The sequence below is a fragment of the Mercenaria mercenaria genome, chromosome 4, assembly GCF_021730395.1.
Source record: "Mercenaria mercenaria strain notata chromosome 4, MADL_Memer_1, whole genome shotgun sequence".
In the NCBI taxonomy this organism is placed as follows: domain Eukaryota; kingdom Metazoa; phylum Mollusca; class Bivalvia; order Venerida; family Veneridae; genus Mercenaria; species Mercenaria mercenaria.
Genome location: NC_069364.1, coordinates 72,911,591 through 72,923,798, shown reverse-complemented (window position 1 = coordinate 72,923,798; position 12,208 = coordinate 72,911,591). Strand labels below are relative to the sequence as shown.

The following is a 12,208-nucleotide window of genomic DNA, read 5'->3' as shown; positions in this document are numbered from 1 at the left end:
ATACCTCAACAAAGTTCACTCCTGTGAAACTTTAAAAAAAAAACCTGTAAATAAGACATTTTCAGCCGAAAATCACCTTTAAATTTAGCATGTTACTGCATGATGAAACTCCAAGACATAGCTTATCAAAACAAAATTCGCAACCTGAAGACAGTTAAAACATCCCAAGAATGCCAAGTATCCAAGTAAACGCCAATGGCAATGAAAAGCTTTTATTAAGACTCAACCTTTTTAAGGCATGCAGGCCAAACAAGATCAAATCAACTATGTTTAGAACTGTCCACTGTGACCAATCCTAGAAATATCTTTCAGAAATCCATTGATGGGGGATCTTTACCTTCAAAGTGTAATAAAGCAAATGTAAATATAATATACATTTGTGCAAGAAAGGTGACAGGTTAGACCCAGCCAAGTACATGTCCGTATCACTTACATGTGTACTTTGCAAAACTCTGGGGCATATAGTATCCTCATCAATTATAAAACACTTTACAAACTTTAGCATTTTGTACCATTTCAAACATGGTTTCCAAGGAAAAGGATCCTATGTATACAAACTTATTATGACTGTTAATGACCTTGTTAAATCAGAGTGGAACATACAGCATGCTGACCCTATCCTATCAGACTCTATTATGTTCTCCGACCTTTTACATAAATGTATAACTATTGTCAATGGTTTTCCCAAGCATTTGGAATTATATGAAGGCAGTTTGTCTGATTCAACTGGGTTATCTACCCAAATAAAAACTTCTTCATCGGAATAACATACACATTGCTTTTTTTTTCATTTACATATTATACGGTTTGAGCGCCCTGCAAGTTGCTTTATAAAATAACCAACTTCGGTACAAATGCCACTTGCCCTGATCCATATCTATTTGACATACTCACCTCTAGGGATATCGGTCACACGAAGAAATGATTATGGACGAGCCTCGGTAATAGAGTTCTTGGCAAAGTGTCACGGATTTCAAGACAATATCTTTGTTAATAGCTGTCATAGAAAACGAAAGTTAGTTGGCGTTTTTATAGAAATGATATGTCTGTTCAAAATTAAACTTATTTTTTTATAGTATCTGTTATGTTGTCTAAAACGTTATTATTATGAAACAGCTAGATTTAAGTTAATAGCAAAAATGAAATGTCCAACCAAATTACCTATATTCCTAATAAAATCTGTAAGAAGATCATTTGACAGCATAAAATGCAACTAAGCAAAATAATAGCAGACTCGCTTTGATCGAGTCTGTTCATGGCAGGTAGTGGAAAGTGCAACACCCATCATGACCCCATAGCACTGACTTAAGTGGAACTCTATTACCCATGAACATTGAGTGGACTCCATCATCCCAAAGAAGCAGAAAAGTCATGCATCTGTAAAACTGTAGACAGAGATCCGTGACATGGAAAAATCGGTTGTTGTAGAATCTTTGACATTTAAGAAGTAAAATGACTTTAGGTTCATTTTGCTATTTGTTGAAAATGACGGGTTTTGATTAAAAAAGCATATTATAGTGGTAAACACTATTTTGAATAAAACCATTGAAATTATATGCGAAGTTGTACAGCTATTGCTTAATCCAATCCTTTTCACAATGTTTAAAATATTGACAACCAAAAATTAATTAAAATATGTTCAATGGTGACAGCTTATTACAACCGAAACCGTGCGTTACTTTATGTGAGATTTTAATGAAGCAGACATATTCATTCATCAAGAAAAGATCACTTAACAGCCACATCTGAGAAACATTTAACATTTTGTAATTTTTATAATTCTGCAAAGGTTTCTTTGAATAAGCGATTTAAATCCCTTATCTGATAAGAACTAAGATATAGGTCAATTTGCACGAAAAACTTTCATGTTTTTTTTTAATCTTGGGAAGGCACCCATAACCTACCCCTTTCTCATTTTTACCGCTCGGTTTCAAACCCCTTCCAAAAAATCCTGGCTACTCATATGTACTGACAGTTTGTTTTCTTGTATTTTAATATAATTCTCTTAAATTCCTCTTGGTATGACACTGAAACATTTGACACTTATTTAACACGAATGGTACAATACTTAGGGTATATCAAAAAATGATATTCAGATTTTAAAACGTTTGATTTTAGGACTCTGAGAACTCATGAGGACTCTATAATAGGCAGTTTTTAAATCCTACCAGGACTGAACTGTTTTGATAACTGTCTTCTGGCCTGTTTCGTCGGGCCCTTAAGGGTGTTTCTCTTGTTGCTCTGTCTTCTGAAAAGGCACTGAGTACATACGTTTTTGGTTCTAAAGGTTTGCTTTTTATATTTTTATACACGAGCATTTTTGTGTTTTATATGCCATGCCTTTTTGTTTCCATTACGTGTGTTAGAGATTCACCTGGAGGCGATTACTTTTATTTACACTGTCCCGTGTCTTTGGAACATGGTGGGGGTAAGAGTGAGGTTGGGTGCGCACCATAAACCGGTTTAAGCTCCCCAGTGGTGTTTTGCCACTGACTGTTCCAAGGCGGTGCCCCACTGTGTTCCTTTGTTTGTTCGTTTTGTCCTCTTGTGTAGGCTTTGTGTGTATGCGCGTGTATGTGTGTGTGTTCCTTTGTTCGTTTTGTCCTCGTGTGTTGGCTTTGTGTGTGTGCACGTGTGTGTGTTTGTGGTGGTGTGCACGTCTGCGTGCTGTAGGTTTCGTTTTGGGGAGGCTGCGATTTTGGTACGAGGCATTCCCTGTTTGATATTAAATTTTGTCTTTGTTTTGTTTTTTTTACAATTTCTACATATTCTAACTCTTCTCTCTGCACCAACATATCGATCTGTTTTAATTCCGTGCTGATATATGCAAACATGGTTACAATTTTCTAAGATTTATTTATGTAAGCTGTAGTATTTATGAATGATAATTTATCATTATAATTTGCATATGGGTGTTATGTGATTATATATGTGTAATGCAATATATTCTGTTTAAATTAATGTTAAACCTTTTGAAATGTCTGATATACTGATATTGTCTTGACCATGTTTAACTTTTGTATTATGCTTAAATGGCCGAGCCACCGACCACAAAATAAAGTTGAGCTCAGTTAAATTGATTTGCGGGACATCTGCGGGTGTCTCTAAATTACATTTTGGCACTTATGAGCGCGCGGAAGGTGGTCCATCAACAGGCTCAATCAAACTCAGCCTACAACATTTTCATTTATGTCGTTTTGGGCGGTCTGTGGTTTTTCAATTGTTCTATGTGTGCGATTTATGTGGTGGGAATCAGTTAAAATCGTTTTTATATGGCTCTATGGCTATGTTTGGGGTGCTCTATATGCTTCCGGGAAACCTACCCTTACCTTTAGGCGTAAAATAAATTGTTTGTTTCCGACATCCCGACCTACCCTTAAATTTTGGCCTGATCTAAATGTTTTTATGGCCTTGGAGAATTTTACAAAAAGATGCAAAACGGCACTTTTTTAGTGATGTTAGAAATCAACTTACTGATTCTCTAAAGACATAACCCCCTTATTTGTATTCATTTTTTGACACAAACATACTTTCCGAAAAGTTCCACTTAATAATAATAAACAAGAAATATCTTTAAAAATGATGGTCGGCGAATTGTAATAAGGAAAGAAGTTTATGAATTTTTCATCTAACATTCATCTTTCATCTAACATTTTTCAAATTGCGAAACTAAACACCGCACTTTAACAATTTAAATGGTTCTCTTTTAATTTTTCGCAAAGGTTTCGTAGGGTTGCAATTTTGTTTCGTTTATCCTTAGACGAATAATTACAGCAGTAGTTTGATGAAGATTCATGAAGCGGTTCATGAGAAGAGGTCATTAAACGTGTTTATATTTTTAGCTAAATTGGTCCCTATCCCCATTTGTAACAAAATAGCAGAAGACCTTACGATATTGTTACACATCGAGTTTGATAAAAATCCATTACATTTTAGTGGTTAATGCGAAGAAAGGCATATCTTCTTTTAGCTATAGTGGTCCCTAATAGGGCCCAAGTTCCTATATAAATAAATTTGGAAGAGGACCTTATAATGATGCTCCAGACCAAATATGACAAAGATCCACCAAGTTGTTCATGAGACGCTGTATAAAGGCATTTCTAGTTTTAGCTCTAGCAGCCCCTAAAAGGGGTTAAATGTCCCAGCTGAACAAAGTTGGCTGCGGGCCTAATAAAGATGCTACAAATCAAGTTTGATTAGAATACATGAGAAAAAATCAATTAAAGAATTTTTTTATTTATTATTTTTATTTATTTCTAAAATAGGCCAACTGATCCCGCTTTAACAAATGCATATTCGCTATTCATGAATCTTTGGACAATGACGTCACACCTATAAAAAAGTGAAGGTCAAGCAAAACATACAATTGTAATTATTTCAATATTTCTGTTTCATAAGCAAAGTTTGACCGTAGTCATATCACATAGATAAACTGTATGCAGCGTACCTTCATTTCAGAGTAATGAGATTCAGTCATAATATAGCATATTTATAATAAAACAGATTTCAACTGAGTTCAATATTTGCATACCATACTAAAGAAAAATATTCGTATATAATAAATCAGTTAAATAATTTATAACAAATATATCAAAGCAAACAAGTACTCATTTTAATATGCAATCTGAATAAGTCACAAAAGCAAGAAACCTTTTCATATACAGACGACAATTGTAACAAGGGAAATCTTTTAAAAAGCACTTCTCTACATAAAAGACTCTTATCACACCCTTATACATGTGATACGCAGACCGTATTCAGCTCTTTCTTTAATTTGATATATGTTGGTATTTGAACAGGTTTTTATCATATTTATTAAACTTACTTATCATTTTGAGATATATCAATATTCTTGCTAAATATACTGAGCCAAAGTTAGCTTTAAAACTGTGAACAGCGTCGTTTGGGATAAACGCTTTGTCTACATTTCACTCAGCGTAGCACAATCAAAAGAGTGAAAGAAATTGACACTCTCGTCCAATCAGGCAGAGTGTTGCATAAATCTTCCATTTTGATAAATTATCTATAATGCGTTATCAAGTAGTTTGATTTGCAAACTGAAGTCACGTGGCATAGATAACGAAAACGAATTTAGACGGCGTTCGCCGAAAAATGATGGTCGGCGAATTGTTTAACATTCATCTTTCATCTAACATTTTTCAAATTGCAAAACTAAACACCGCACTTTAACAATTTAAATGGTTCTCTTTTAATTTTTCGCAAAGGTTTCGTAGGGTTGCAATTTTGTTTCGTTTATCCTTAGACGAATAATTACAGCAGTAGTTTGATGAAGATTCATGAAGCGTTTCATGAGAAGAGGTTATTAAACAGGTTTATATTTTTAGCTAAATTGGTCCCTATCCCCATTTGTAACAAAATAGCAGGAGACCTTACGATACAACAACTTCTGTTACCATTTCAGTATGTTTAAAAAATCTCCCATATACTATCAATGCGTATTGATAGAGTATGGGAATTTTTCAAACATGTTGAAATGGTAACAGAAGTCGTTAGATGATCGAGACATGTGCTCAGTTTGTTTAAAAAACAAAAACATATTGACTGAGGGTTGGCAGGGGCGGATTGGGAGGGGGAACAGGTTCTGACCCCCAAGTGTGTGTTTTTTTGAGCATTGATAAAGTATGGGAATTTTTCAAACATGTTGAAATGGTAACAGAAGTCGTTAGATGATCGAGACATGTGCTCAGATTGTTTTAAAAAACAAAAACATATTGACTGAGGGTTGACAGGGGCGGACTGGGAGGGGGAACAGGTTCTGACCCCCAAGTGTCTGTGGTTAAATTTTAGAATCTAAATTTTAAAATTAATCTTTCCGGTGAAAACAGTACTGTACATATTCTGAATAACAGACAAATTTGATAATAAGCTGAAGTAGGGTAAGGGTTCATGTTGCTTCCAACAATTCCAGAAATAAAGTATAGAACGTATTTCAATATTGTTTGCTTACTGTTACCATCTTTTAAGCACCAAAGGCTCAAAGTGAGCTTTTGTGATTGTTTAGTGCCCGTTGTGTGTCCCTCCACAATTTCTAAACACAGTCTTCTTCAGAACTACCGTCCTCATTTATTCAAACCTTCACAGAGGCCCCTTTCAACATTGCCAAAAGATTTAAAATACAGGTTTCTGCCCATATATTTAACTTGTGCTTCAGTTACATCACGCCGACCATCTTTTTTTAAAGATATTTCTTGTTTTACTTTTTAATTTTACTTTCTCATGTATTTCTCTTGCATTCTCTTTGCGTCTGCAGGGGAGTGGGCCGCAAGTTCCTTTAATGTCGTGTTGTGTCCATTACTCGTTTATTACTTCCGGGTAAACCGGTAAATATAATAATTCTTTGATTTATCGTATTTACAGCCTATTTTGATATTTCACGTCTATAATGTTAATAGGTTATTCATAAGACTTGGCGCTTCTCCTGTAAATTCGGTCTTAATTTGTCGTGGGATTAACATTACGTACCACGTTGACAGATCACGTGATCATACCCAAAAGCCGACTTCCTTTTTGATTGCCACATGAAACTTTGAACAGTGAGAAAATGAGTGCTCCACAAGTTTTTCACAAAGGGATTGTTAAACAGGTAAAAGGCTTTAGATTTCAATTTACGAATACTGGAGTTAGTATATAAATCATTTAATTGATTGAACAAGGAACACAAACATTCCGAAAGTAAGAGAATTTAAAATGAAAGTAGGAAATAAAAATTGACATATGGTCAAGATTTAGCATTTGTGAGTACTGTTCTCTTTTTAACCTTTTACTGTGTAGCCCTTTTCAGGGACTTAGACACGGGGTCTGAATTGTTTCCAAATTATGAAAGTTCCTCTTTTAGTCGGTTAAAAAGCGCTTGCAGCTTATGTTTTACTGTTTTTCTTTCTTGCTGACTTAAAATAAAATTTATCTTATCTTATCCTCTATATCCACGATTTAAAAAACATAAAAATACCACAGTCTAGTAGGTGAGTTGGCTGGCCAGGACTGATTTGAAACTTTCCATGGTTGTCTGGTAAAGAGTAGCTTGTTTCATAGGGTGATAATTAGCATTATTATAGACTGTACACACATATGTAGAACATGGAAGTATAAAAACCATTTTGAAAAGCTCTCAGATCTAGAATTCCAATGCAGACGTCTGTTGTTCAATCTTCATAATGAACGTTACAGACATTTAAAAACAGTTATTAATCTGGCAGAAAGCCTTAATCATGATAATAGGTACAAAACTGCATCAGCCTAGTCATCTAATGTAAGACGATTTTTCAATCATAATAGACAGTTGGACAGATTTTGTTTATGTTAATTCATGGTTGTGGGACGATTCAGACATGAAAATTGGTTAGTCTATAAAGGCGGCGAAGACACGGAGATAACAGATGGCAGTAGGAAAGAATCTATTGAGATAGACTGTGAATTTGGCATGGTTTTGCGTATATGGACAGTATTTGAGTTTCATTTAGAACCATCAGTACAAAGTGAATTTTAATACTAGAATACAGAGGGTTTGTTTCTGTTAACAGATAAACACATCTACATCTACATCTTTCACCCAACCGTCGATTTCCAACTATCACTGGGCGGCGCTGTCAGAGAAACAGTTGTTAAAGAAATGATATGTTACAATGTTAAAAGAATAAAAGCTAAAAAAAGACAGTATGCTACAGTTAAAATGGGACAGAGGCAATAGAATTACATACTGACCACCGCCAGCCTCTCTCTAAAGATACTGAGACTGGGGCTAGATTTAACATAAGTTGGTAGGGAGTTCCAGAGTCGGATGGTCCTTGGGAAGTAGGAGTTAGAAAAGTACTGAGTGTGAGACATGGGGATTAAGTAATTTAGGTTTCTAGTTGGAATAAGATGAGATTGGTTGACTGCAACTGTCTGGGTCCTTATTTTATAAAACATTACTAATGAGTTGTGTAACCACATACTAGTAGAAAAACTCAGATTTGAGTCATATCTGTATTTGTAGTACCCAATTCTAACCCTTTTTTTTTATTAAAATTCCTTACCTTTAACCACTGATTGTAAATTCTGTTTGATATATGTATTTTCTCGTACTGTCACACAAAATTCAAGCTAACAGAATTCAAGCCAACATCGAAATGTTGGATAGGATATCATAATTTGTTACTGCAGTGCAATGACAACCTTTTAGTTTGTTTACAAATTTCATGTGAGGATATGGTGTGATCAGACATACATGTCATACGTCCCGGATTGTCCGGGATTGTCCCGGAAATCACATACTCGTCCCGGACAGTGTTGAAATGTCCCGGAAAATTAAAAATACAGAAAAACAAAAATAACCCCCCCAAAACATTTTTTTTGCCTATAAATTGTTGAATTTTAAAACACAATTAACAGTCACCGGTGTCACATTGTTTATTCCTAATTATCCGATAATCAGTTTCATGCCCTCGAGCGGGACACGTTGATTAAGCTAGCTCCGATCACCACTCATATTGCGCACTACGACCTTTTGATGACCCAGATTAATTTACAGTCAGCTATTTTGATGACCCTGATTAAGAATTGACAAAATTATGCAATCAATAACAGTTTTATGATAATTTAATATTAGGAACAATAGCCGAAAATCTTGTTGTTAGCACGTAGGCGGTGAAGCTACATGTAGCCTTAACTGGAAGAAATGGCTGATAACGGTCAATTAAATGATAATTATTTTAAAAGGTTGTAATCTTTCAAAATGTAGATTGATTGTCACACATATTCTAAATTAAACTTTTGACTATTGAATGCCTTTGCCGGCCGATCCTTGAAAATTGACCCAACCCGAAATATTTTATATCGATTTTATCTACAAGATTTATTTTATTCCTTTGAGGATTCCATTTTATTAATGATTAGGTAAACTTTTAAGCTTTAAAAAGATACTAAATAAGCTGGATTCTAAATCACGATGACCAGGTTAATTCTTCGTATATAGCAAGTCTCCTAATTCAGTTCACCTCGGGGAACGCAACCAATTCACGTGCCGAACTATAGACGTAAATTACCCTATTTACCTCCCTTAGAAAGCTAGACGACATTTGCAACAAATTATTCCTAAGCGAGGGAACAATGTTTATCTCCGGAAACTGCATATAATTTTATGATATTTATGCATGAAACAGACGAACACTAATGTCACGGTGTATGTCCCGGACAAAGGGTAAAAATCCCGGAAATTTTAACTCAGAATCCCGGAAAGGTCCGGAAAAATTATGGCATGTATGGATCAGATCAGACATGTATGTGCAACAAGTTACATTTAATTTTTGAATATGTTTTCAGAAGTTAGTATGAATCATTTAAACTGACTTAAATAAGTTAGTTTAGCTCATATACTTAACCTAGTTGTTCATTTCTTTGTGCTATTTATAATTTAATGCATTTAGGAAATTAAAATGTTTTATATGGTATTCACGTCTTGTTCCTTTTTAACATAAATGGAATACTTTCAAAAAATGCCAAATAACAGTTGCCACATAAGTTGTAATTGTGTAGTTGGATATGACAGGTACATGTGTATTAAAGTTATAACCAGAAGAATTTTGAGTATTTGAATAATATGAAATAAGTTGCTGCCTATATCTAATACAAGAAAAATATATGTTGTTTATTTTTACTTAAAAAAAAAACAAAAACATTTTGTGTCACACAGTTGCCATCAATATTTTATAACTATTGCTGTGTTGGTTTAATTGTACCCTGTCAATTTGTTTTATTGTTTTAGAGTTCCAGTCATCAAACTTGCATTAAACACAGGTATATTACTTGTGGACTGTGTTTCATGTTATTTTAAAAACTTACATAGTTTATTTGCATTTAAAAGCAGACCAATTGACACAATATTAGACAATTTGTTTTAAAAGTTGGACCATTTTAGGTAAATAAAATCAGTTGTATGAGCATTTCTATCACAAACAGATGTACAAAATGTATCAATATTCAATATCTTTGGAATATTTAACTGAAATTTATTCTCTTTTGTAACATTCAAATTATGGGGTTTTGATATTTAAACAGTTTATATCCACCTAAAGTAACTATAACAAAAACTTTTTATGTAGTAGATACAAGTATGCTTGTTTTCAATTATTGATGGTGGTGAAAAACATATTTTCAACACACTTAGACAAGTAAATGCCCAAGGTGATTATGATAACATGAAATTCATCCCAGTCAAAAATCATGACAGGTATAACTTTGTTTGCCTGTCATTGCAAATCTTTGTTGTCCTGTCATTAAGGATCAGTTATTGTTACTGATAAAAGATTGATGAGTTAACAATGTACTTGTCTCTTCATCTCCAGAAATGAAGAGCCTTTTTTTAGCTCATCTGATTTTTTGAAAAAAAATGATGAGTTATTGTCATCACTTGAGCGGTTGTCGGTGTCGGCGTCGGCGTCTGCGTCGGCGTTGCCTGGTTAAGTTTTATGTTTAGGTCAGCTTTTCTCCTAAACTATCAAAGCTATTGCTTTGAAACTTGGAAGACTTGTTCACCATCATAAGCTGACCCTGTATAGCAAGAAACATAACTCCATCTTGCTTTTTGCAAGATTTATGGCCCCTTTTGTACTTAGAAAATATCAGATTTCTTGGTTAAGTTTTATGTTTAGGTCAACTTTTCTCCTAAACTATCAAAGCTATTGCTTTGAAACTTGGAATACTTGTTCACCATCATAAGCAGACCCTGTACATCAAGAAACATAACTCCATCTTGCTTTTTGCAAGAATTATTGCCCCTTTTGGACTTAGAAAATCATTTTCTTGGTTGAGTATTATGTTTAAGGCAACTTTTCTCATAAACTATCAAAGCTATTGCTTTAAAACTTGCAACAGTTTTTCACAATCATAAGTGGACACTGTACATCAAGAAACATAACTCTATCCTGCTTTTTGCAAGAATGATGGCCCTTTTTAGACTTAGAAAATCATGGGTAGGACAATATTTCTATTATGCAAAAAAAAATCAGATGAGCGTCAGCACCCGCAAGGCGGTGCTCTTGTTTCCCTTGTTACCATCCTCATAAAATAGCTATTATAGACAATTATCAGACATTTTCTAAACGGACAAGATAGGATCCATCCTACATGTAATAAATAATACGTAGAAAAACTGTGTTTTAACTTTATTTAGAGGTTGTACGTCTGCGTAATAATTTCACGAGGGCGTAGCCTGAGTAAATTATCCTGGCGATGTATAACTGATATTTAGATAAAACACAATTTTGCTGTACATTATTTCGAATCTAATATGCCCTTAATCTAAAACAGTAGATAAAATACAGTAGCGCTTTTTCTTGGTCGCAACAAAAACATTGACGTCATCACACATTAACGTGACATCATTTTAGCGTGAGCGTGTTTTAACAGAAACAAGCATATTAGAATTAAAGTTAATACCTTTCTTAGTAAACTTTTTGATAATTTTGAAAGGCTCATTTTAGAAGTATGTCATAAATTAAACAAATAAGATTTAGTTACATTCATAAATAGTTGATCATTAGATAAGAGTTGGAGAGAAAAGGCAACAGTCTCAAATTGAAAATTGTAACAGTAATTCTTTATAAATGTGTATTTATGCAGGCTATTTCGTAGAGGTATAGTCTGTAATAAGTCTTTAACTTTTCATTCAATGTCTAGTGTTCACAAATTTTCACTAATTTCTATTGATCAGGTTCTCTCAGGAGATGCAGTAGTTATCCGTGGACAGCCCAGAGGAGGGCCACCACCAGAAAGAACGCTTTGTTTCTCTAATATAACTGCACCCAGACTTGCCAGAAGAGCCAACCCTAATGTCGAGGGATCTGCAGAAACTAAGGATGAGGTTAGTATTAGTTAGTTCCCCGTCCAATACTTAAAACTTTTGTCATTTTATAGCTTCAAAAAGTTATGCCGTGAACTTGTCCTGGAAATAAAGCTTTAAGCTACTTTTGGTGAAATACAATTACATAATAATAAAGACGTCCAGCTAGAGATATAATGACTTTTTCAGGCTATTTGTTATAGAAGTGTATATATGTATGGAAAGAAAATTGGTATTTGAAATGTAAAATTGAACTAGAAATATCCAAAACCGAACTTACCTCTTTCCTGTGGAATGTGTTCGACATGCAATCAGTTACTGTGAATCTTATAATCGTCTTCCTAATGATATGTTTAATCTTTCTATAAA

General features: G+C 34.2%; 1 protein-coding gene across 1 annotated transcript in view; it reads left to right on the top strand.

Annotated features, from left to right (window-relative positions):
* The first annotated feature begins 6,456 nt into the window (after positions 1-6,456).
* LOC123552980 (staphylococcal nuclease domain-containing protein 1-like) overlaps positions 6,457-12,208 on the top strand; it is a 31,021-nt gene continuing 25,269 nt past the window's right edge. Inside the window, exons 1-2 of the mRNA XM_053541681.1 lie at positions 6,457-6,604; positions 11,711-11,860. Coding sequence (XP_053397656.1) covers positions 6,563-6,604; positions 11,711-11,860 — 192 coding nt within the window. The 5' untranslated portion in view covers positions 6,457-6,562. The remainder of the gene's footprint in view (positions 6,605-11,710; positions 11,861-12,208) is intronic.